The sequence below is a fragment of the Pleurodeles waltl genome, chromosome 6 (genome assembly GCF_031143425.1).
Source record: "Pleurodeles waltl isolate 20211129_DDA chromosome 6, aPleWal1.hap1.20221129, whole genome shotgun sequence".
Lineage (NCBI taxonomy): Eukaryota > Metazoa > Chordata > Amphibia > Caudata > Salamandridae > Pleurodeles > Pleurodeles waltl.
The window spans coordinates 997,797,120-997,824,493 of record NC_090445.1 but is presented as its reverse complement, the minus strand read 5'-3'; the positions used below and the strand labels follow the sequence as shown (position 1 = coordinate 997,824,493).

Here is a 27,374-nt window from a genome sequence, read left to right as displayed (position 1 = left end):
AAACAGTTTCACGTAAATCACTTAGAACTATTTTCCGTATTTCTAGCGCTGAAAGCATTTCAACCAATAATAAGCCACAAACACATTCTTGTCAAAACAGACAACATGACAACGATGTATTACCTAAACAAACAGGGAGGGACACACTCAACGCAGTTGTGTCTCCTAACACAAAAAATATGGCATTGGGCGATTCACAACCACATTCGCCTAATAGCACAATTCATTCCAGGAATTCAGAATCAGTTAGCAGACAATCTCTCTCGGGATCACCAACAGATCCACGAATGGGAGATTCACCCCCAAATACTAAACATTTACTTCCAGAGGTGGGGAACACCACAAATAGATCTATTTGCAACAAAAGAAAACGCAAAATGCCAAAAATTCGCATCCAGGTACCCACAAGATCAGTCTCAGGGCAATGCGTTATGGATGAGTTGGTCAGGGATATTTGCTTACGCTTTTCCCCCTCTCCCACTCCTTCCATATCTAGTAAACAAGTTGAGTCAAAACAAACTCAAACTCAACTAATAGCGCCAACATGGGCAAGACAACCCTGGTACACAACACTACTAGACCTCTCAGTAGTGCCTCATGTCAAACTACCAAACAGACCAGATCTGTTAACGCAACACAAACAGCAGATCAGACACCCAAATCCAGCATCGCTGAATCTAGCAATTTGGCTCCTGAAGTCCTAGAGTTCGGACACTTAGACCTTACACAGGAATGTATGGAGGTCATAAAACAAGCTAGGAAACCTACCACTAGATATTGCTATGCAAATAAGTGGAAAAGATTTGTTTATTACTGCCATAATAATCAAATTCAACCCCTACACGCATCTGCCAAAGACATCGTAAAATACTTACTGCATTTGCAAAAGTCAAAGCTAGCTTTTTCTTCCATTAAGATACATCTTACCGCAATTTCAGCTTCCCTGTAATTAAGCACTCAACTTCACTATTTAGGATACCAGTCATAAAAGCGTTTATGGAGGGCCTAAAGAGAATTATACCACCAAGAACACCACCAGTTCCTTCATGGAACCTCAACATTGTCTTAACACGACTCATGGGTCCACCTTTCGAGCCCATGCACTCTTGTGAAATGCAATACTTAACATGGAAAGTTGCATTTTTAATTGCCATCACATCTTTAAGAAGAGTAAGTGAGATTCAAGCATTTACCATACAAGAACCATTTATTCAAATACACAAGCATAAAGTAGTTCTACGAAAAAATCCTAAATTTTTACCAAAAGTCATATCACCGTTCCACTTAAATCAAACAGTAGAATTACCAGTGTTCTTCCCACAGCCAGACTCTGTAGCTGAAAGAGCACTACATACATTAGACATCAAAAGAGCGTTAATGTACTACATTGACAGAACAAAACTAATTCGAAAAACAAAGCAACTATTTATTGCTTTCCAAAAACCTCATACAGGAAATCCAATTTCTAAACAAGGCATTGCTAGATGGATAGTGAAGTGCATTCAAACCTGTTATCTTAAAGCAAAAAGAGAACTGCCTATTACACCAAAGGCACACTCAACTAGAAAGAAAGGTGCTACCATGGCCTTTCTAGGAAACATTCCAATGACCGAAATATGTAAGGCAGCTACATGGTCTACGCCTCATACATTTACCAAACACTACTGTGTAGATGTACTAACAGCACAACAAGCCACAGTAGGCCAAGCGGTACTACGAACATTGTTTCAAACAACTTCAACTCCTACAGGCTGAACCACCGCTTTTGGGGAGATAACTGCTTACTAGTCTATGCACAGCATGTGTATCTGCAGCTACACATGCCATCGAACGGAAAATGTCACTTACCCAGTGTACATCTGTTCGTGGCATTAGTCGCTGCAGATTCACATGCGCCCACCCGCCTCCCCGGGAGCCTGTAGCCGTTTAGAAGTTGATCTTGAACATCTGTATATTTGTAAATATATTACTTTAAACTACATTATGTACATTACTCCATTGCATGGGCACTATTACTAGCATACACAACTCCTAGCTCACCCTCTGCGGGAGAAAACAATCTAAATTGGAGTCGACGCCCATGCGCAATGGAGTCGAAAGGGGAGGAGTCCCTCGGTCTCGTGACTCGAAAAGACTTCTTCGATGAAAAACAACTTGTAACACTCCGAGCCCAACACCAGATGGCGGGATGTGCACAGCATGTGAATCTGCAGCGACTAATGCCACGAACAGATGTACACTGGGTAAGTGACATTTTCCATATATATGTATGTATATATATATAGATATATAGATATATAGATATATAGATATATAGATATAGATATATATAGTGCCGGTCACCAGTAGGTAGTTATAGTTAGAACCGTGTTTTCACAGAAAAAGCATTTTTGACTTTCCAAAATCTTTGTTGCCGTTTGAAGAATCTTCACAAAATGTTCCCAAAAAGTTTTGCAGTGATTTTTGTTGGGCATGGGAAGTTTGGGGGTGATGCATCAAGCCGTGGCTGAAAAAGTTGGGGTGGGGGGGTGTAAAAAGTTGCATTTCCCATGTTAATTTCCCTAGGAACCTTAGACACATCTACAGTCCCAGCCACTGGTCGGAATTACACCAAACTTGGCTCACACTTACGCTTATTTGGTGTAAATCTGCTCAGTAGTTTTTGAGAGATATGTGAAATCCAAATTTGTATATCTCTGGTGGTGGCATCTTTGCCACTAATTAGCAAAAATTAGGGAAATTTTCAAAATGATGCGTGCGAAGAGAAGTACTGTAATTGGCTGACCGCAACCTGACTAGAAAGCTCCGACCGCCATTTTATTTCACGGGACATGGTCCTCGGGGGTGAAAATCCAAAATGAAAGGTACCCTGACAACAGGGGAGTGATATAGGTGTGTTTTGGGGGTAAGCTATGGGTTTTACATAATTTTTCGTCACCATGCGCAATATTCATGAAAATTCACGAATTTTCACAAATTGTTTGCAAAAGATTTGCAAATATGAAAAAAATGGAAAGAAAAACGAGACTCATTCATAAACGAATTCATTCACTCATACATGCACTCAGGGACTCGTGTGCCCTCTCACACAACCCACTCAGACACTCATGCACCCACTTAGACGCACTCAGACTCTCACAACCACTTCCACTCACAGATCGAGATAGGCTCTGTGGCCAGCCTGCACTGCCTGCAGCCAAAGGCCACGTGTTGTGTGGTGTGGGGCTTAGTGGTTATAAGGGCTTGGCTGCAAGGCCTGGCCTTGCCATCAACCCTGCCACAGATGGTCTCAGGGGTTGAAATAACTTACATTAATTAAAATTAATTTATGTTTGAAAAAAACATAGAAATTCACTGAAAAAAAAACCTACGTTTACAAGGACGTTATAGTTAGGTTCTGAATTTACTCATACAAAGCCAAAGAAATTCAGCACTCCTAGTTGGAGTTCTTTCAGGTGACTATAACTCGCGCCTTAAGGCATCTATAACTCTTGCCTTAGCCATGCACATATAAATACTCCACATATTGTATAATTGATGACATCTTGTACAACACCTTTGATATTATCACTGCAACATTTGTAATAAAATTATTGATAAGAAAACTGTGCATGGCAAGGGAAGGAGTTAGTTACTTTAGGGGACGAGTTATAGTTACTTGAACAAACTCTGCTGAATTTCTGTGGTTTTGTAGGAGTAAATTCAGAACCTAACTGTTATGTCCCTGTAACCTTTGTTTTTTTGTTTTCAGCAAGAGAGAAGAGTGTGTGTGTGTTAGTGTGTTAGTGTGTTAGTGTGTGTTAGTTATCCACTGAGGTGCTTTGGGTCAGCCTTTTTAATCCATTGGCCTGTCTAACAGTTAATCAACTTTTGCTCTTGCCCACCGACTTAGCCACTGGCTCATTTGCAGTCTAACTGGTAGTATTTAGCCAGATCGCGTGTGACGTCCACCTAAAAGGAAGTCTACAACAGTGCCAGAACGTTTGGGTCAGGACCTTGTTATTGCTTTTTACTTTCAATCCCTCTTGTGTTTTAAACTATGCCTTAGGTTTATAGTAATTCAAAGCCAAGTATACCCTTTCTGCACCAATTGGAATCCTATTTTCCTATGATCTGCATTAAAAATAAAACGAGTTTCTAGTCCTGTTTTAAATACACCTGCTGGCTTTGAATCATCATTCTATTCTGTTAAAACTACATTTGATGGTTAATTTATTCGTAAATGTAAATTTTTTGTTGCATATTTATGACTACCTCTTTAGGCATGCTCTTGCCTAATCTCGCTGATCGATTCAACAGCCAAGAATTTAGGCCATTTGATACTGGGCAAATTAGAATCCTGGGCAGAGGCCAATTCCTTTTTTAGTCCAGTTCAATATGGCTTTCACCCAGGTTAAGGCACTGTAGAGCAGGCCTTAAATCTCACACTTATCCTAGGCAAATATGTCAAAGCCAGGAGAGGGGCTCTGCATATAGCTTTTATGGGCCTCTCCTGTGTTTGTGACCTTGTGGATAGGGAAATGCTGTGGCATCTGAGGAAATAAGCTGGTTTCAAAACTCCATGATTGGATCTTTCTAGGTGCCTACATTGGGACTCCTCAACTAGAGTGCGTTACTCACGAACTGGTGAATGCACAGCACCAATAAGGGTGGCGGTGGGGTTAGGCAGGGTTGCATATTAGCTCCCTTCCTCTTTTTAATGTACATAAATTCCCTGGAAAGGACCTTAAGAACATGCAACAAAGATGTTCCTAGAATTGGCACCCAGGTAGTCCCGGTTCTGCTGTATGCAGATGATGCAGTTCTTTTAGCGCACACAACAAACTGCCTACCAGTGCTCTTAAATGTTTTTAATTAGTTTTCCGGTCTTAAGCTAAAGGTGAATCAGCAAAAATCCTTTGTCTTATGGCCCTAAAAAGCACTAAATAAAAAAATTAAAAAATGATTGGAAAGAGACCAATTGCTTAAGTAGCTACTTCTAATTGTTTAGATATTTTATTGGACGCAAATGGGCGATGGGATAGGTTATTGATTCATAGAGCACAAAAAATTTAGTCAGCAGGTAATGCTATCTTCAGATTTGCAAAAAGGCTAGATCGGAAGTCGTACAGGAGATTGTTCAGCTTTATAAAAGCAAATGTTTAGTAGTGGGTAAATATGGAGGTAGAGTCTGGGGTTATGCTGCTACAGAGAAATTCCAGGCAGTAGAAAATTGTTTTGTGTGCAAGCTCTTGGCTATCCCCTAGAGCCACTGAGAGTTTCATTTCACATATAGAATTAGGATTACATTTTATAGAGGGCCTGATTAGCCTGGCACCACTCCTATGGTTAAAAATGAGTAAACCAGATGGAAATTTTTCAAGGCAGGTGTTAGTGGAATATTTATGCCTGGATAACATGCCTGCAATCCCATGGCTAGGTTATATTAAAAAAACAAAAAACACCTTTTACAGCTTGGGTTGTAAACATTTATTCAATAGTCCTGAAAGTATCGGCTCTAAATACAAAATATTACTGGAAGATGCTTATAAGTCTTAGAGAGAGGACCCTGGATATGCCGTCAGTAACCAAGTATATGCAGATATTTAAAATTGTGGATATGGAACCCTATCTAACCCGGTTAATCCATCTTCAGTTTAGATTCTATCTTACCAGGCTAAGACTAAATTCTGTCAATTTTTTACTGACTTTTCCCACAGCAGACTATTAGTACACTTCCCTTCTGTGCTGCTCTTCAGATGCTGTCACTTCCCAATCCACCCTGCTCTTTATGCTCTTTTGCACACCGATTCCTTCCAAACACACTTTTTGTGCCCGGTTCTCTTCACAAGACACTTCAAATCTTATAAAGACGAATTGATTTACTTGCAATCCCTTTCTTCTATTGAAATTTGCTCTTCTGTTCTCAGTTTCATTGTTGCCGCTAATACTCTGAAAATAACTTATGTACTTTAATGATCAGTTGATGCATGTTAAAATTGTACATGTTTTTAAACCTTTTGCTATTTATGAATTTTATCTGTTGATTGGTTGGTTTTACTGATAATTTATTTTAACTATTTTAAACCAGTCTTGATGTGTATATGTATTTTACATTGTTATTTCGCTTCGATGCTCATACCCATTGGCCGAATAAAGATATTCTTGACTTAACCCAGTGAAGTCTATGTATGTGCCACTTTGTCTGGTAGTTTTTAGGCGTTCAAATCATAATACATTATCACTTCATGCCACTTTGTGATGGTAAGCTGGGTAAATTGGTGCCTTCTGGATTTCAGGCTCTCTGTTTAAAATTGGTGTTTTTTTTTTTTGTTTTTTTTGAGACCATGCTTGAAGTTTATCGTGATCTTCCTTTCCCATACCTGGCTTGATTTCGTATTGAGTAAAATGAAGTGTCCTAAACGTTGTTAGAATTTAAATCTCTCCCTTTCTCTCAACAGAAATGATAATTTGGATAACAACATTTCGAGTTCAAGTTAGTGGTGCATTTCTGAGGAAGATCACAAGTTACCTGAAGTGTTAAGTTTGCTTGCATCATTAAGAAGTTCACACTCCACCTTTTGCTGCATGCTTGACAAGATGAGCACTGAAAGGCGAGGGTTCTTGCTGTACTGCAAAGAAAGGGACTGATGTGCACTTTAGAGGTAAAGGACTGAAGATTTGCCCATTAATAAGATGAAGGAAGTGGTGCACTGGTCACCGAAAGAGGTGGCTGCTTGGCTTACAGAAACGGGCATGCAAGAATACTCTGAGACTTTTCAGAATCTTAATGGGCAGAGCTTGCTAAAGCTAACAGAGGAGGACTTTAAGAGGCCACCTTTATCGCGGGTTACTTCGGACAATGGCCAACAGCTACTGGAGATGATAGAAACATTAAAGATTGAACACCACATCGAGGAACACAAGAATGGACATGCTAATGGGCATCTAAGTATCGGCACTGCCGCCCCAAACTGTGACAACAGCTTTACCAGCAAAAGCAAAAAGAATGTAATGCCAAATGGATACAGGAAGGAGATGGTCCAGATTCCCATGCCAGAGCCAGAGCGATTCAATGCATTTCCTGCTGAATGGGGAAAAACGTGTCTGGCTTTTTTCTATGCACTTTGTTGTTTCATCTTTACCACAGTGATGATTTCGGTTGTCCATGAAAGAGTGCCTCCCAAGGAGGAGCAACCTCCACTACCAGACACGTTTTTTGATCATTTTAACAGAGTGGAGTGGGCCTTTTCTATATGTGAAATTAATGGGATGGTCCTCGTGGGCGTATGGTTAATCCAGTGGCTTTTTTTAAAACACAAGTAAGTAAGCCGTTTACTAAGTATTTATAGACACTTTGTTGCCATATGTAGACCAACTTGCTCCAATGTAATAAATAGTGTTTTAATCTAGAATTAAGATATTTTGTCACCTTCTTTGAATGCATTTGAAAAGATAACGTGGCAGTGTAAACACTTTTGCATTAAAACCATGGTTTTCTGAACGGCCACTGGTAATCAGAGAACATCTATTTGCTGAATTTCATATTATTTGCTGAAGGGCTTCATGCATGTTTAGCATTGTTAAGTCACTAAAAATAGGAGTTGCCTACTGCAATTATCAGATGTTGCACTGGTGCAAAACCCGTGTAAGGTGCAATACGACCAAAGTGTAAGCTTTCATTTTTGGCTGGTGATGCCATTCATTGCTTATATATTTGGGAATGCTTTTATGCAAACCTTTGAGTGATGATGTGGGGATTTGATGTTGAGTGACTAGTATGGAAGTTTCTTGTTGGTTGAGCAATTTGGACTAAGGTTTACTTGTGATATTTGTTTCAAATCGTAAAGGGAATGGTTATTAATAAGTCAAATGTTTATCAGCTACTGGGTACAGTTTGAATAAACCTGCGGAGGAAGGAAAGAAAGACTTAGCCAAAAGTGGTTGTTTGGAAGGAAGTAGTACATCAATTCACCCCCAGTAAGAATGCTGCGTCTTAAGTACGCTCATTGTGCACACATTGAAGTAGTTTTATCTGTTGTGTAGTTTAACTTGTCCTAGTCTTAGCATGCATTCGGGCTACGTGTCACACTTGCTTTCAGTAACTTGAACACTCTAAAAGAGAATGAAACACTGCAATGACTTGAAACTTGTCTCTGTACCTTGACAAACAATGCAGCGAGCTTTGCAACTGATGAGTATTATTTTTTGCAAACATATACACATCATGAAACCATTCTCAGAACAATGCAGTCATTAGGACGGAATTATAATGTTTACACATTTTCAGTTAGCATTCCTTCCCCGTGCTTCTAACTATTTGATAAACTAGATAATACGTACTTGCATTTTTTTTGTTGTCTTACTTCACACCATCACACTTCCTTAGTTGTTCTCTTAAAGTAGATGTATTTAGACGTTTTACTTAAAGGTTAACTAGGAAGCTGAAGGTGTTTACTGCACTTTCCTTTCATTGGTAAAGGGCTGGGTGCTGTGCAATAAACCTCATCAGATATATACTCTGCTATATATAAGGTAGGAGATACCAACAGAAAAAAAGTATCAGTCTGTACTGTGCTGTGTACAAATGGCGCTCTTTAATGAGTTAAATCGTGCAGTTAGCAATCAGGATTTCTCACAGAGCCACCCAACGATTGATTTTAGTGTCAATGCTTTCACCACTTTTCCTTCGAATTTGTTGATTTTTATGATAAGAGCCGGATGGACAATTAACACAGAGGTATAGCTTAAACTGTGGGGTGTTTCTTTTGTCTAGCCGAAGTAATGCTGGAACGTCTCGCATGGTAACCTGATGGTAGAAGTGACTACTTGCTCCATGGAGGAGCACTATAAATGAGTGTGCTCTTGTGAATCAAGCAATGTCTCTTGCATTATTGATCCTTGGGTTAGAGTGCCATCCTGGTAGCCAAAATCCCTAATGATTGGTTCCTCTTTTAGTAAGTCTGCTAAATGAAGCGTAGTGTTAAAAAGTATTTATTAATTAAAGATATCAGGAAAACCGTGGGCAACTGTAGATTTTGTGTAGTTAAGTCAGCTATCAGCATTTCTGGCTAAATTATCCTCATCTTTGGCAGCACGAATAAGTTGTAGGAAACAAGCAATAAAATACTACAAAAGGTAGGTTCAGAAGCGAACTGCAAATTAGCCACCTTGCTAGATAATTCCTCCATCAAAACAGGCGTTCAGCAAAAATCTCAACAAAAGCGTTTTTCCAATAAATATTGCAACATCATGAAATTGCAGCTGTCAGCATTGCACAGTTCCACACACCCTTAGTTTTGAGGTAGTTTCCAATATTTTACTTTATTGCCTGCAAAGATTAAATTTGGCTTAAGGGAACTGGTTTTAAGCACACACACATTTTATATATTATGAGATGTTAACTGCGATACTATAACTCGGTATGTTTAAAATGGTGCATAATTGAATAACTGAATAGTAGGTGCATAATTGCATATTTGCCACGTGTTAATATGGTAGTTAAACAAGCCTGAACAGTCACTTCCAACAGCAGAGTTACACGTATTAGCCATCACTAGCCATGGTCACTGCTAAGCTAATTCTTCTTCTTTGTTTAAGGTTTTAATAACTGCTACAGCATCCTTTTACTTTGCCTGCTTCAAAAATAACAATTCCTTTAAGAAGAGAAAGATATGAATAAGAAATTAATGATTTGATGCTTGTCTAAACAGGTCGATCGGAGTCCCTTTAGAAGATCAATAATAGATGTTTTTCAGTGGAATTGTATCTGATAGAAAGAATCTACAGCTAGAATAGTTATGGAATAAGAACAGAAGACAACAGACTGCTTTGCAAAAATACCTTTTATGACCTCATGCCCCTTTCTTTTGTCCTGCTTGCGGGTCTTGTCCATATTTATCCAGTATGGTAGCGCTACCTATAGTGTAAGTTCTTTGCCCCTTACAACTTACTTCTTGCATGGCATCTTAGCTTTTGTGACTGTTAGTGTGTGGTCTCCTTGCTGGAATTGTGCAGATGGCAGTCCATTGTAAAAAAGGACATTTGCAAACTAAGGGCCAGATGTAGCAAGCAGTTTTGTCCATTCTGTGTCTATGGGAAAATGTGTTCGTACATATGGCCCTAAGATCCCAATACAAATAACAGCATACCATTGCTTGATAGGCAGAGCCTGTTGTTTGCCTCCGCTTTTGCAGATAATGGATGTGCCACTTAACAATCGTCTAGTATTAAAGGACCCAACAGTATTTTCCCAATACAATAGTAGCAACTAAGGAGTCCTTACCGCATCCATGCTGAAGACACAGCTCCGATTACACTTGCTCAGAATAAAATAATAAAAAGTTATGCTCAGGGACCACAAATGATGCAAATCTTTCCATAGAAAATACTGCTATAACTGCAACAATATTAGGTTTCTGGAAGTCTCTGAGCTCTGGACAATTGGAAGAAGTAACAAGAGGGAGTTTTGTGAAAATGTTCCTTCATTGTGGTGCTAAGTACCTTTCTTGGTCCAGTATTCCCAGCCCATTCATGCACTCCACTCAACAGAAAAGGCAGCTGCCCCATTATTATTATATTTAATGACACCACCAAATATACTCCATCTCTAACTGAAATTTCTCTTATGTCTATCCCACATCAGTTATATTTGAAGGCACCAGTCTCAGCATTAAAAGGACTAACAGTTGAAAATGTGGAGCCAAGCAAATCGCAAACTTGAGATCTGTTTACTCCTCCTGCATGCCGAACGCACAAGGATCAGATTCCCCCAGTGAAGCTGTAAGACATCCTAGTCTTGAAAAAATATGATCAGAAAAGTGCGAACTACTTAAAATCAAGGGAGGAACTGAGGAAAATAAAAACCTTTGCATGGCGTAAAACCAAAGTTGGCTGAGGCGTTCATCAGAAAGGGAAAATGAGTGCCCAATAATAGAAATTCCCAAATTATTGTGGGGTAGAAAATGTGTGGTAAAAGTTACCTTCATGAGTAATTGAGCAGGTGCATTGAACTGAAGAAGACCAACTCAACTCTGAGCTATTGATGACCCTCTGAAAGTACTGTGTGATCTATGGAATCAGCTAAATGAGGATTATGAACCTTAGGGTGGAAGGAGTGAGTGAGCCCCCTATTACTCAAAGTATTCAGCAAATTCTGAAATACAGTCTAAGCAGTTTTGCCATTGCTCACAAAGCAATGACAGCTAATACTGAGGGTAATTATGCAAAAGAACATCAAGTCTGAGTGAAGGAGTTTCATCAGGAGCCCATCATACCATGCAAAAGTATAGCTTGATAACGCATTGCAAGAAAGACAATGGTAGATTATGGAGAGACTTAACAAATTGCATGAGTGAGGTATACTAAAAATGGGATAATATGAATCTGGTGAACATATGGCAGACTTGAGTAGGAGACGTGAGAAAGGCAAAGGGGGCGGGGGGTACCTTGATTCACTATGTAAAAGCATGAAGACAGTTCTGGGTGGGAGGGATGGAATACAGAACTGTATTACAGGATGAGACAGCGATCAAGCCTTGAAAATCCGGCAGTGGAGCAGGAGGGGGGATTTTCAGGCAATGCAAGTTAGCAGGTGACATAAGTTGTTAAGAGTGGCAGACACCTGACCTTCTCGTCTCAATATGAAGAGGCATAGGCGAGGGTACTGGGCCTGAATTATGACCAGCTTGTCCAGTGAGTTGGGGAGGAACCTAGAGGAGGCTTATGAGGACACAGAGATGTTTAGCTTCTTCCATATGTAGAGTCACAACTTCGGTCCTAGCCCATGACTCCAGTGTTTTTTGCCAGACCTTGCTGAAGGGAGGGGGAGATGGGTTTTTCATTTCATGGTGATAGTACACTTCAGAAGTATTAGGGCCAGATCAAGAAAAAGGACAGCTGTTTTAAGTTTCCTAGGCCTTTTTGTAAATGCCCAGGGCTCCAGCCACCCACAAGTCCACTCTCTGCAGACATGTGTAAATGATAATCTCTGTCTCACCTTACCCCAGTATGACTGCAAGTGAGGACAATCCCACATCATATGTTTAGGATCTGACTCCGGGACACCAAATCTAGCACAGGTTTCCAAGGCTCCAGGGGCTGCAACAAGATCTGGTGTGGCCAGTGAGGGCCATGGACAAACAGTTAACGGGTCTTCATCCATTCCTCTATCACATGTAATGAGTTTGAGTTGGTAGATGGCTGGCTCAGACTCTTCCAGCCCGCACTTATGAAAGATATGGCACTGAAGACCATATATGAGAAACCATCCCATTCTAAACGTCAAATTGTTTCAGTAAGGCCTGAAAAAGCATGAGCAGACAGGTTTGAAAAGATTGCCCAAGGTGGAGATTCTGGCATGACCCCTGTACTGCAGGTCACGTCTGGTCAGGCACCCTAATCCTTTGGGAAGACCCAACTGAGTTTTAATGGAAGCATTGGAAGAAGAGCCTCCTGGTAATCCAGTGACCCGTAACTAAGCATTTCTGAGCCACCCGTTGAAGGTGGGGAAAGGTCACCTTTTATGCATGCCCTTGTGGAAGTCAAGAGGAAGTGTGCCGACAGCCAGCAGGATAGGCATTGATCCTGGGCCGCCAGAAAATAGAACTAGAAGTTCGCGGCACTGGGGCCTCTCTGATCAGGTGGAAGCTGTGATTGCGGGGTATTGGCACCAGACGGGGGCAGTTTTGCCAGAACAGTTCACTGAGCAGCTTATCACAGTATTGCCAACCCAGTACTATCGAGAGGTTGGTGAAATGGTAGAGAAGGCACGGAAGCATCACTATCTTGGAGACTGCTATCCTCCCTGCTGCTTGCACCCAAATGAATGATACCGCGGCGGTGAGGATTACCATCAGGTTGGACTTTCTCAGCATGAGATGTATGGATTCCCAAGTTTCATAAGAATATATCCTTCCACCTCACTGGGCCCTCCCCTAGATCCAAGCATATCAGAGCTGCAAAAGGAGAAAGGGCAGGATTTACTCGCAAACATAATCTTGTTCCGAAAGTAGTTAAGAGATGGTCTTTGCTGGATCGGCATACCCTTAAGGTAGAACAGCACTAATTGCATTTAATGTTCCGTGGCTACTTAACATTGCCCTGCACTGTCTAGAGGCAAAACATATAATAGCCACGCACCCTTTTTATTTTATATCCTGATTTCTCTGACGTTTGTCAAACCTGTTACCTCTGACCATTTAGAGGCTGACATAGCTGAAGGTGTGGTAAATAGAAATTCAAACTCTGACACAGCTGAAAATAGTGTTATGCACAGAAGTATGGATTCCATTGACTAAAGAAATTCTAAAATGATAAACTACAGAATCTGTGTCATAAGACATCAAGCCATAAATCAACAACTGCATTGGATTCCTGTAACTTTGGGAGAAGGTGTGTCCTAAGGACAGAGGCCCTCACTCACCCAAGTGGCATGCTTTGTCATGGGGTCTCCTCACCATGGTTCTTTAAAGGTCAACATGTTTAGCTCTCCCTGGGAAACTTTTGAGGAGGTCTGCATGCCTAGATACTGTGAGTTAGATGGAACCTAACAAGTTAAGTGTGTGAAGGACAGTTAATGGTGCAGCTGTTTAATTTGAAATTGTATTATTACATACATAAAATTGTGTTTAAGATTCTGTGCATCCAAACTCTTGGTTTGGTGTCAACATGGTTCTGCCCTCTGATCTAAGGCCATGTTGTGTACCGAGCTATGTGCTCGTGCCACGTCTATCCTAACCCAATACTTAGGTGTTGGTGGTCTAATCATGTCTCAATAAAAAAGAGAAATAATAGAAAGGAGAACTCTGATCCTTGCCTGGAATGGTGGAGCTACCATTCTGCTGGCCTGTAAAATGCACAAAGAAAAACAGACATTTTAATTACTTAATGGTAATACATCAAAGTGTGTTGTCCACACTGTTTAGCAATTAATAAAGTTATTTTGTGATAGATATTGTTATTGGGGGGCTGCTCCTGTCCTGCTGTGGAAAAAATAAAACTTGACAACCTCTCTATTGTTCTGCAGATGCAAAACCTGATCACTGTTATTGCAAATCATTTCTCTGATGACATTTGCACTGCCCCTCCATTGCAGCTCCAAAACAGAATGTATATAGTATTATGTATCCTCTGATCCCAGCATACCCTATTTCACTTTTGCCTTATCCAGTGGGTTACAGGGACCTTATAGTTAAGCTCACATTTCACTCGTCCAAAGCCCGTGAAAATCAGAAGTTATAGTTATCTTAGCTAACTATAATTTATGCCCCCGCAATGCAGTGCTTATGACCTTACATATTACATCACTCATGACATGGTCAGTAGCATCACTGATGTACTACTTCCTCCACAACTCTTGAGTGTCTGGCATGCGTGCTTTGTGCAGAGGGAAAATTAGCAGCTATGCAGTCCGTTGCTAGTTAGATTCGTAGCTTAACTTGCTATTTAGAATAAAATATGCCAGCTGTTAATTGAAAATAATATATAAAAGGCGACTCAGTGGCATCTGCATAGAGGAGTTTGTAGTCCCCGCCCCCTCTCCCCCCCATTGAGGTTGAGAAATACCACTGAAGGCAAGCTTTCTGTCCCTTTTGGGTACTGTTATATCTTTTAAGTGAGATTTTTTAGCATTTGCTTGTTTGGCTCCCTATACCAAGAAAGACGGTTTTCCAAACCACCTGGAAACTGAAATAGACTACACTAGCCAAATGCTTTTTTGCACGTCTTTTTCAAAGCTTGTATGCTCCAAACAAACTTGTGATTTAAAAACTATGTCCGAGCTATTTTTTAAATACAAAAAATCCATCCCGGTCTAAACAAAAATGCAACCAACATTCAAATAATCCGCTTGTTTGCAAACATTAAAATGGCTAGCAAAAAAAATAGGAAGCAAAAGCATACAATTCGAGCGGAGGATTCTGTTTCAGTTCACGATATATCACTGTGGTTTCCATTTGCTTGGTCTATCCCGTACTGTTGTCAGTTTCGCCTGCATGCTTTTGTGTTGGTGGGCATGTATTCTTCATGTTGTTCGTTTTTTTTTTAAATTATTTATTTCAGATTTAATTCTCAGTCTCCCACTCGGGCAAAGAATGAAACTGAATAATTCTCCCCTGAAGTGAATGAGAGATTGGGCGCAATTGGATATCAAAAGGAAGGGATATGAGACTCTTGTAGAGTAAATACAAAGCATAGGATCAGGCAGAAATGTAAGTGTAACTGGTAAATTGGAACTGAAAGTCGCAACTGGATTAGAATTGGAGGTACAGAAGTGAATTTAAAAGAGGTAGAACTGTTTTGGATAAAGAGAAGAGGAAGAGAACCTGATCCCCAAAACCAGTGAAATTGCTTATGCTTTAAATTGTTGACACCCGTAGACCTGGTTATGAAAATAATGGATATCGTGCATGATTCAATGGGGTGCATTCTTCATACCGTGATCACTATAGCTCAAAGCGCACCTTAATATGAAATTAATGAGACGCCGCAACAAACAAAAATAAACCGGCACAGTGATGGAAGTGGAGAATAAAAATTAAATTGTAGGGTGTAATAGTCAACAAATTACATGCTCGATGAATAGTGCGAACGTTTATAAAAATTCTACATGTATCATCAAAATTCTCAGTCCTGTAGGGAAGTATGGGGTATTGCTGAGTTTCTTAAAAACTATTGGAGGAACGATTAGCCTTTAAAGTAGATGGGGGGGGGGGGGGGTCAGTGTGAGCTCTGATTAGGCATACCTCTACAGTACCTTGGGAACCAATAAGAATACTTAATGTCGTTCATTTCAGGATTAGCGATCGAATATTAGGAGTGAAAAATAGATCATGAATTCTTAGTACTTCACTATAATGTTGTATAACTCAAATACCCTGCTGATCAAAAACTGCAGCTACATATTGGCCACGTTAAATAGAAAAGTAATCATACATATTTGCATTGCCATGCCGTATTAAAGCAATGAGAATGGAAGAGTTGAGTTTTGAAGGCTCGTATGTTTAACGAGAGCTGAAAAAGAAGAAAAGTATAAGGATAGGAAAAATACACGGGCAGAGGGAAGGGATGAAAATGTAGTTGAGAGAACTTGTGATAGAAAGTGGAAATATGGGCTGTCTCGACCCAATGTAATGAAGAAAGATCATAATTAAATAGAACACCCTATATTGCTTTAAGGTATCACATGACATGCCAGGATTGTAAACTGTTTGTGACTGATTAAAAAGTAGATAGGCTGCCACCCTAATACTTGTATACTATGGAGGGCATACATCAGAGTCAACCCGCTTCAGCCATTGGCTCTCTTGCTCAGAGTGACCACATTCCACCTGATCAAATTCCCTCGAACAGAAATTCTTGTCAGAGCCAGAGAGGTGGAGGTAGCCCAATACTTGATTATGCCAGTGATTTCTCATTTCTATTATGTACCTTTTTATATTTTTGGTCATCCCACTTTGTTTAAACTGTCTCCAGGTTACTGTAATTCAAAGCCAATAGTACCATTTATTTTCTCTAATAGTAATCATTTTCCTGTGATGTGCATTAAAACCAGAGGTTTCTGTGCATATTCTAGATATGACTGTCTGCTAGGAATCATGAGTACAGTCCAGTATGAATTAGATGTGATGGCAACTTTTTTGAAGTTTTTTTTTTTTCAAGTATGTTCCTTCCCTGTTTGACTGTGGCATGTTTTCCTTTTTTTATGGTTGAGCGTGCAAGCGTACTAGACCCTGATGTAATCTCTCTGTGGGCTTTTAACCACACCAAGCTCTAAGTCGAAGAAATTTGCGAGACCCATCGAATTGCAAATGCTTGTTCTTCATTGTTGTCACACATTTTTTATTTTTTTTAAATTATCTATTGCATCAGCTTGGCATTATATTTCCAGTGTTTGTTGTTACTGGTATGAGGGCTATATTTTTCTCACCAGTTTTCAATGAAATTGAGGGATTTGGATTTTGTAATGTCATGTGCTTTGAAAGTTTTGGAGTAATTAAAAATAATTTCAATAATGTTACATTTTCAATGTCACTGTGGTAGACCTCCGCATGGAAGGACACGAGACTGGCATTGATTGATTAAAAGCATTTGAACGGTATCAATCCATTTGCGTTTTGCACATGGAAAAGCGCCAGTCAGTAGTAAATCTGGCAGAGTTTAATGTAAATTTTACACTCCAGCATTTGTGCTGAATTGTTCATTGTAGAGCAATGGGAGAAAGGGTTACCAGTCTGCCATTACAAATAGAAGATGGCTCAGCTGTTGGTGAAAGAGGGGGTGTCCAAAAATATCACTGGCTAGGATGATGCTTGAATTGGGCCCCAGCTTTTAAGAGTTCGTAGATAAATCTAATTAATATGGTGCCATAGACTTGCACAATAGATCATAAGGGTAACTGGGATTAATGGCGCTCTCTCATACAGTATGTCAATGGGATAAGTCCAACATATGTTGTTCCCCGGAGAGAAGAGCCACCCAGTCTTCCTTAATTTAGAAACTCCAAATTTGCAAAGGATGCTCCAGGCACTCAATTTCATTTGTAGTCCACATTTTATTCTTTCCTCAAAGAATTCCCATATTTCATACAAGCCAAAACCTTTTCTTCAAAACAATTTCCATTTAACATGACCAAGCCAACACATGTTTAGTCAGTGCTTCATGTGTAGCAGCTGACTTTCTCTCAGGGCTGGAAAAATCATGCACTACTATTCTTATCTAAAATCGGATACTATCACTATTGTGACATGAGGAAAGGAAGGGATTGTAAGTGAAAAACTGAAACACACTGAGAACCTCTATGCCTTATCCGTAGTTATCTATACACCTGTGTATAGTAAGTCACTCATTTCTTATTGTACATACATTGGTAGCATATCATATCCTCAGTGATAATACAATTCGATTTCCAAATATTTTGGGTATACTACCCATAATAATCCACATGCCAGAGTGCGAGTAAGCTTTCCTAGTGTATATGAGTAGAAGTACACTAACGTTTACTGTCCTTACATACCTAAGCGTCTTGTACATTAATTTTCTGTATCCCACTAGTCTATCTGACAAGGTAACACGAAGTCCTATAGACAGCTATCTGTAAACCGAATTGAATATATTACAAACAAATCCAACGTTGTGTGCCCATATAAAAGCCAGTCCCACTTGTCACATCTTACCTATTATAATGTGTTTGACGTATATCACGCCCCTCTTGATTTGGAATGTATCTGAATACACAATAATACTAGATTATAAATTGGTTGTTACAAGGATAGCTAATAGTTCCATATTAGAGGTCTAGTCTCAAATTATTGGTATTTCTAACACAATATAGTGATCTCATTCTAGTTCAGTCACTGCTCAGTGCTTATAATAAGTAACGAGCATTTGCAATACAATGGGTCTCACATTTGCTCGAGTTAGAGCCATTAGCGTTTCTAAATTCCTAACTAGACTTTTCTTGCCACATAAATTGAAAAAGAAAAGTAAAAAAGTTGACATAAGCAGGTCAGTTCAAAGTACCACAGCCTCCATGAGCGTGATCGCGAAGGAGAGACAAATGGAAAAACAATTTCTCTCACAGTCAGACCTGTTGGCAAACGTGCAATTATCCATGTAACCGGGTCGGTCCCCAAGGCAGTAACAAAACTGCCCAAAGGCGGGACAAAAGTAAAGCGTTTACCAATGTTATCAAAGGATTTTTGAAAGGCAAGCCAATGAACGAGTGAAACCGATGGGTGTGAGGAGGGCGTGGTTAAAAGCTCACATAGATACCAGCACATCGGAAAAGCAGCACTTGCGCACTGCTATGCTCAACCTAAAAATGGATACCCATGTTTACTAATAATATCTGCTTGTATTGCCAGTTCAATCCTGAGCTTCTATTTATGTTGAACGCAATAATTTTAATGTCATATAAGCGTGACATCCGGTATCATAATGAAAAAAGATCTGATGTTACAGGTTCTAAACTTCGTAACCGACGACTTTTATTCAGATATCTATCACCTAAAAATGACCCCCAAAAGAAAACCATATTGTCCAACCAAAAGTTGCTACCCGGGTGTGTGCTTCCATCAATTATGGTGTATATCCCGAAGTGGCATGGTTCATCGGCGCCATCCTAGAGTTCCTGTTTATGTGGAACACAGTGACATTGTCAGTAACTTTGAAGTAGGACTAGGCAATAAAGCCCATTGTCCGAAAGTCACAGTAATCATTTAGGAGAGAAACTGAGTATCTGAGATTTAGCAGCGCCATTTTAGCCGACCCAGTGTAATCGAAGTGGGACTAATAATCGAGTAGGACTGATTATCTGAAAATGGCAACAGCCTCATAGGTGTCCCGAGATAGTCAGAATGGGGCTAAACACAAAGTAATGATAGTAAAAATTAGAACTAGGTATCTAAAATAAGCAGCACCATCATCGGTGTTCCAATAGTAAGTTAAAACTAACTATACTGGTAAGGCTACACCTCTGACTATGCTCCTTGCAAGTCCAGTTTACCGGCATTCCTACGTGTCTAACGGTAATTACCGTTCTCCCATATTATCATACCACAAGTGAGTTGAAGTAACGGGGGAAGGAAACGAACAGAGAAACGTAAAAGTTAATGAAGGTGCTACCCCAAAGGTGCCCCTTCCAACTCACCCGCTTCTGCCATAGACGTGTTAGGAAGAAATGGACAACACCAGCTTGGACAAATCCAGAAGAGTTCGTGTTACAGCCGCCCCTTATTCACAGTCGCCAATATTGTTCCCTTATGGCTTCTTTTTCTCCATGTCCTTGAGAATCTGAACCTCGTGTTCTCCTTTCATAAAGGAGAACTCGAGAGTCTATGTGGTGGGGGAACTGGCATCGTCTCCAGGGCCAGGGAGCCTCTCCAGGTGATAGAAGATTGGCCGTGACAAGCACTGAGCTGCATATTGGTAGGAGACGATTGACAAGTGTTCAGAGGGAGTGAAGTGCATTCGGTGTTTACCAATTGTACTAATCCTATGTCTCTCCGCTGATGGCGAGTGGAAACCGAGCGGGATGGCAAGCGATGATCAGCAAGTTGTTCCTCAGCCCAGCTGCTCACAGAGGAATATTGAGACCTGAACCACCATCAAGATGTTGTGGCAAATTCTAGGGTTCAGGAGTTAGATTTTTGCTACCTAGGTTACCAAGCTCGTGGTAACGAGAAAAACAACATAGTAGGCCTATGAATTGTGCCTGCGGGCTGTCTCTCTTGCGTGTTTTCTGTCAATTTTTGGGAACATTTAGCGTGTCACCTGTAACTTGTACCCTCGCCGGGACCTCATTTTCAGGGTAGAGCCTTTAATTTCAAAGCTGGTAATTCCTTGAAAAGCATCTGCTGACAACAGCCTACCTCGAGTCACCTGGTGTCGCTTCAGTGTCGTCCCATGCCACAGTCCACTCTGTTGCCATATCAGTCAAATTAATATTACTAAGCAAAGACAGTGGCTAGGAAGTTGCGTCTTTACTTTTTTCTTGTAGGCTCTTGATTGTTACCCAGTTTCCTGGTCGACAGATGATGCCCTTTTTTACTTTTTGTTTATACTTCATATTAAGCTTAAATACCACTGGAGGATGTGCGTGCATACACGTGGGTTGTGTGATGTTTTTATTTATGGTGTCATACCTCACTTTTTCCGTTTCCGACCCCCCTACATGATAGACGTTATTACCCTATTTGAAAGTACTCAGTTTATTGGCCTTGGAAGGATGAAAGGCTCATCTAGAGAGAAAACAAAGCTAAGTGTACTGAAAGCTTAATTCATGTGACACAATAAAACATGTGGCCTCTGTATAATACCATAACACCAGATATAAGGAATGGCCTGTTTTTTCCTAGTTATGGATATACGTTTGAGAACATTCCCGAGGACTTACAAAGTAATTCGCTGGCAGCTGCCCGAATAATTTAATAATCCTTTTCCTAGCAGGTGTATGACGAAATATGTCCGTGAGTTTCTACCAACAAGGGTATGTTATCCGACGTGATAGGTTCAAGTCGCCCCCTTTAAAGTCTGTATTTTGTCTTGCTATTGCAGCAAAGATAGAGTAAGTCACGCAGGTAAAAGAGGTCTACGGCAAGTGATTTCTGTGTCGGAATCAATAGTTTCATCACCGAGTGATTCGATTGTTTTCTTTTATTAATCATGTTTGAGTGTACGAGACAAAAAAGCGAAAAAGTGGTATGATATGGCATGCAATCATTGGGATCCAGCATTACAGGTTTAGCTCAACGGAATCAGTCGATACCACACATGCCTCTATCGCGCGGATTTTACGCTTTGACGTTTACAACACGTAATACGGCATGGCGCTTTACCACGCAGTTTCAGTAGTATTGATTGAGATAAATATAAATATGTGGTGTATTCACTTCTATTGTACAAAACACAATGTATATTTCTGGTTTCTTCCTAGTTCTGCCTCTGTTCCTCTGAATTGCGTTCGTTTGCCCCACCTGTTCAGGTGTTTGTGTTGTTGCCTCCCTATTTTGTATGTTGGTATTTCTTGAGGCTTGCAGTGAGCGAGCCCCTGCGCACATTCTTATCGCATTCTTTTTTTGACATCATACCTCTTGACCCAGGTACAGTAAAGCTGATATATATTAGTTTGTGTCCAGTGCGTAATTTGAACCGGTGATTTCGGGTGCGAGGCACTGGCACTTCGTTTTCTGCATCAGGCATTTACTGCGAGCAAAAGACATATGGGAAAGAGAGAGGAAGAGAAAAATGAAAAAGCGTCACAAAGGGAGAAAGCAGAAAGCTGCAAGAATGAGCTCAAGGGGCAAGGAGTGCCTGTAAATGGATTAAAGAGGCCCGAAATGGCTTTAGGTTTACTATGCCTCAACAGTCAGTGCTCGCACACTTAAATGAGCAGCCACATGTTTCAAAAGAGAGCTTTGGGCACCAGCACGTTTTTGTATAGAAATTAAGCACTGTTTGTATCCAAATCTATGGATAAGAGAAGCAGGAAGAGCCTATACTTTGTAGCACTGCGTCCCAGAATGGCCTGATCTGGGGGTATTCCCAAATTGTCTGAAGTTCGCCTGTTTACCATGGCATCTCAGACAGTCTTGAAAAGCCACCATGCCAATTTTCCATTATGACACCTCTGTTTGACCGGTAAATGTTTTTAAGACAAGTAAGTCTGAATTGGGTGGCTATAGTGCTTCGCACTGTGCCATTTTGGCCTCCTTCCATCTTCCTCAGTGAACTCATCCACTTCTCTCTCAGGGGCCGCCCTCAATGTCTCAAATGTACCTGGGGTATGGATTACCAAGTGATTAGTCCTTGAATGTTACATTCTAGACCTACTGAGTTTATTAATTAAGCCCCATCACATTTTTGACAGCCTTCCAGTCTGTAGGGATGTCTGAATTGGTTGATAAACCAAGCATGAACAGTTTAGCACTTTGGCCTAATATTTATGATCTTTGTTAGTCATGGGCAAAGGCATTTCAGTTGGTGAAAAGCTTTACAGTACACTGGTAATTCAAAACCTTTATATTTTTTTGCGAAATACAGGCATGGAGGGCAGGATTGGGGGATCAATTTATGAAAGTTTGTATTAAAAGCAACTAACAAACTTTAAATCAAAATTGGTTGCACGATCTGAGCCAAACATCAATTTTTGACCATTCACTGGCATTATTTTAGGTACAGTTGCAGTAGGCCGGCCTGCTTTGGTCATTTGTGGATAAATATTAATCACAATCTCACCTAGTTGTTCTCATTGGCCCATTCTTTGGTAACCGTATTGGAGTTCGCATTACATGGAAGATGGGGTAGTTGACAATAGCAATATTTCTGGTTTGAGTGAGAGAGGGTCTGAAGCTGAATTAGGTATCTGAAGAGAAAGCCAATGGTTGTATAATTGAGTTGGTTGGTGGCAGCTCACTGGATCAGTTTGTAAAGCTGCATGGGAGTGTTTGACGAGTTGTTTACTAGTGACTTGCCTGGGCATTTTGACGTTTTTGCAGAGACGTTTGGAGTTAAAGATGGGAGTTTCATCATTTACCAATAGTAAAGATGCATTGAAGGTTTCAACAGTTAATTGCAGTTTGTTGATAATTCTTGGTTTTGGTTGCCAAGAAGATAGGCCTGGTTGACTGCTGCCTATTTGAAGTTTGTTTTAGATCTGTGCCAGACATCCTCTAGTTGAATACAGTTGCCCGTTTTTGGTGAGAACAGAGTTGAAGTGGTAGGCATCGCAAGTGTGGAGTACAGTGGCGCAGAACCAACTCCCTCTGTAGCTTTGGAGAGCATGTTAGCAACCAGAGTAGACAAGGTATCAGTCAAGAGGATCAGGAGGTTGACATTCAGAGAATTATTTTACTATGCACCTGAATAATGTTGTTGAGGCTGTTCGCTGCTGTTTTTGGACGCAGCGGTCGTTTAGAATTTGCCTGATGGGAGAAAGATGCAGTGTCCTGACAGACCTACATCATGTGGATGGACCCTAGTAAGGTGACTATCAAGTTTCTGGAAGAGACATCCATGTATTATTCCTAGATGTGATCAGGTGCTGTGGTGAAGCCCCTTGAGATTCTGGAATAGAGGTCTGAGTTTGGAGGTAGCATGCCAGCCAGACTGCTTCATCCAGACACTGAAATTGCTTATCTAATTTTATTTGGGTGTGACTGTTCAAGTCTTTGAAACGGAAGCGAAAGGGGTTCCATAGCAAATCTTGTTCTAGATGGGTAGATGGTAATTAAGGGGTGTGGTTTCTTCACTAATGGAAAGGCAACGATGGGAGTGACTAATACCACTGCTTACTTATTCCAAGTTGGCACTAAATGAAGTTGGTTGCCGTGTATGTTCGGCCAAGTCCCAGTGAAGAAGCGGTCTGCTGAGGCTTTGACTGAGGTTACAGATAAATGTGTCCTGCATGCTGACAAAGCACCACTGAGTGAAATGTTAGTCGTGTAGCTGATGATTCGCGTAGTGGTAGTGAGGCCTCATCTGAATACATTTGTATGTATTGAGGTCCTACGTTAAGGACAGTATTTGGAGAGTGTGATGTACCTAAAAAGGTTCAGCATTTACATCCATGGCCTCCTGCTTCCACCTGTATGGATTACCTTCGAGGCTGGAGATGGTTTCCTGGATAAATAGCTCAATTACAAGCCCTTGGTACATGCCTCTTTGTCTAACACGCTTCACCTCTGACTGAGGTACCTTTATGACTTCGAAACCAGTCTCGTGCGGTTCAGGCCAATCCACCAGTGTTATAAATTGCATCAAACGCTTTAGCACAGATGTGGTACTGGTGATGCCAAAGGTGGCAGACAACCTCTGTGACTTGCAACGCAATCATCCGCCATTTAATTGATAGAAACACCGGAAGGTTCTCGGAACACACGCCATATCTTCCGGTTTTAAATAAACACTATGCATGTTTTTCTCTCGATAGTTAATTTCATAATTTTTCAGTAGGAGCAAAGAAAAGCATCACAGTAAGTACAAATATAGTATGTAATGCAGAGTTAAAAAAAAAACTTCTGCATATTTTGTAGATGTTTCTTCTAGTATTTCTGTTTAATATAGATTTTTTTTTATTAGCTAATAAGAGCCATAACCATTGTCCGGGACATGCTTCTCTAATAACAGGTAAGGATATCTATCTCCTTGGTAGGTTGTTACTTCAATGCCCCATGCCTTCAGAAACTTTTCATTCAAGGATCTGGGCAGGGAGATCCTAAAGCTGCAAAAGTAACGAAGATTGGGTCCGAATGCGGTCTCCCTCTTGCTTGTAAAAACTTTATAGTGAGGATATCTTCGGAGATTGCGTGATCTAGGCCGGGTAGTGCCTTTATCAATTTTAAGATACTTGTGCGGTTAAATACGTCCTGAGGACCCCTAGACTTGTTTATCTGCACTCTTGCTATTGACTGTTAATGATAATGAACCGTACCGGTTAAATGATGCTTGGCAATCATTTGTTCTGCAAATACACTTGTCATTGTCTGCATGCAAGAGAATGGTCAGAATAGTCTATGTTGGACACAGATTTGTTTTTCCCCACACTTCATGGTTGGTGTATTACATGTTGCTTTCTGTTTTAGTTTACATTAGCTTTTCCAAATTATGCTTTAAACCTTAATTTTGTGTGGTTGGCTTTATTTTTGCTATTTGTTTGTAAATTACCCAGTCCTTTGAGAGTATTTGCTCCCTTTTGTTTAAACTTTAAACTGCCCATTTTGCCCATTGTGGTGTTTTCAGTCTCCCCCATCTTTTAAGGTTCCACAGAGATTCAGTTAAGTAGCCAAGGAAGTTGGGGGCTAGAGTGAAGGGATGTGTATGGTCATAGGTTTGTGGTTGCAGCAGAGCAGGCTCGAACACAAACCCTAATTGACTCAAGTGGAGGACTAAAATTGCTGTATCAGGGCAGCATGGGGTATCAAGGATTATAGGGAATAGGGAGATGCAAGTATACCATACACTTGGTCAAACTCTAATGTAGGGTTTGAGACTATATGAGAAGCTGAAACATGCTGGATGTTGGAAAGAGTTGCAAACAGAGAGCACGCTCCAGTTCCTGCAGGATAACTTTGAGGGTCTTGATGGGAAGGACAGAGACAAGCAGGATGCAAGACTGCAAGGAAGTGGAGAAAAATGTTAGGAATGTTAGCTCTCCTGGATGTTTCTTGGGGCTACAAGATAGAGTGGCAGGTGGAAAACAATAGACATGAAGACAGAGGAGTTTCAATGTGAGGTTTACCATGCAGTAGGAAAGGAGGGACATTACTACTTTAGTAGCACATAGATATGTGCTAAACCGCAAGTTCAAGATGAGAATTTGGTGCAGATGTGAGAAAGGGATACTGCTTGGGTAAGAGGCATACATTTATTTATGCAAGAGGCATAGTGGTTAAGTTAGAAGAAGAGGAGACCAGTTCCATTTTGAGCAAATTTTGCTGTGCGTCGGGGTGTCCGGTGAGGGGTACTAGAGGTACAAGGAATGAAAGACCTAGAATAGAAGGCAATTATATTTTATTTACATATGAGCATAAGATGCATTCGAGCTAATGAGTAAGAGGCAAGCCAGATGGAAGTGTTGAGTGCAAAAAGGAGAGGAAGAGACGCTATGGCAGCTGGACCAGATGAGGTTTTACTGGTACTGGACCTAGGAGAGTGAATAAAAACACAAGATCTGATTGAGAGGGTGCAGAGAGATTTGAAGGTGCACAGGTACCCAGATTCTCCACCTAGACCTCCAAGCAGAAACACATTTGAGAGGCAGAATAGAATCGTAAATGATGGCCGTATTTGGTGGGCAAAAATAGGAGGACAAAAATCAGCTAAATATGATATGGAAATGGAAATTTGAGAAACGGTTTCAAAGTCCATGAATATTCGCACAAATTATCATGTATTTAAATAGCACTAGTAACATTGGAAGACAATTGTTTTACCTTTTGATTCACCTTTCAGAGAGAATCCTTAGCTGCAGCATGTACCATACATAAGCAATTATCTTCTGACGATCTGACTTTTATTTTCATTATATTATAGGTCTATTATTGGCAGAAGATTTTTCTGTCTAGTGGGCACGCTCTACCTTTACCGGTGTATTACAATGTACGTAACTACACTCCCAGTACCTGGAAAGCATTTCCACTGTTCTCCTAAGGTAAGTTTGCTTCTCTTAGTTTACTTTGAATGATGATGTGATTCTGCATCCAAAGTGCAGATTTGAAATTTGGTTTGGCAAGCCTACCTTAACAGTTAAACACACCATTTGAATCCAGACACCTAGTGAAATATAGGAAAGGGCATCTGGTTAACCTTCTGTGAGCTATTACTGGCCCAGAACAGGTCACAGGTGTACTCAGTACCCCAGATCCGGTACTCATTGGGCACGGTTTGTGCTTCGGCTCTGCAAGCACAAGGCATTTCTTGGCAGTACGCTGTTCCCAGTAGCCCTTCCTTTTGATGCCCATTCCCAAGTTACCCACTGTTTGTTGCCTGCTGCTAAGCCGTGTAGGTATGTGGTACACGTTATGCAGTGCACCTGCAGAGCCTACTTCCCAGTGAGCATAGCCTGCTGCCATGTCCACTGGGAAATAGTGCATTGTATGTGCGCAGTCTCCCCTGTATACAGTGCCCTCTTGGCACACACAATCTTCTTGGCTCAAAGTCTATTCCTTTTACCCTTGCCTATGTTCACCAGTAGGCATCATTTTCAGGTAGCTGTTCTTGACTTTGTGATATTCAAGAGCTCCATATGAGGATATCACTGTAAAATGGGATCTGTTTCTTTTAACTCTGCCTAGTGCAATCTGCAGACAGTTAAGCAAGATCAAACCTAGGTGGATGTATTTTGCTCAGTACCCACTGATATTAGTGCAGGATTAAAGTTAACATCAGTTGTAAGGGGC

At 40.6% G+C, this 27,374-nt stretch overlaps 1 protein-coding gene across 7 annotated transcripts in view; it reads left to right on the top strand.

The window, feature by feature from the left end:
• The window catches only part of SGMS1 (sphingomyelin synthase 1), a 668,505-nt gene that overhangs the window by 561,358 nt on the left and 79,773 nt on the right, over positions 1-27,374 (top strand). For all 7 annotated transcript variants that reach the window (XM_069239879.1, XM_069239881.1, XM_069239884.1 and 4 more), the window contains 2 exons: positions 6,441-7,301; positions 26,509-26,626. In XM_069239879.1, the coding sequence (XP_069095980.1) occupies positions 6,676-7,301; positions 26,509-26,626 (744 nt within the window). In that variant the 5' untranslated portion in view covers positions 6,441-6,675. The remainder of the gene's footprint in view (positions 1-6,440; positions 7,302-26,508; positions 26,627-27,374) is intronic.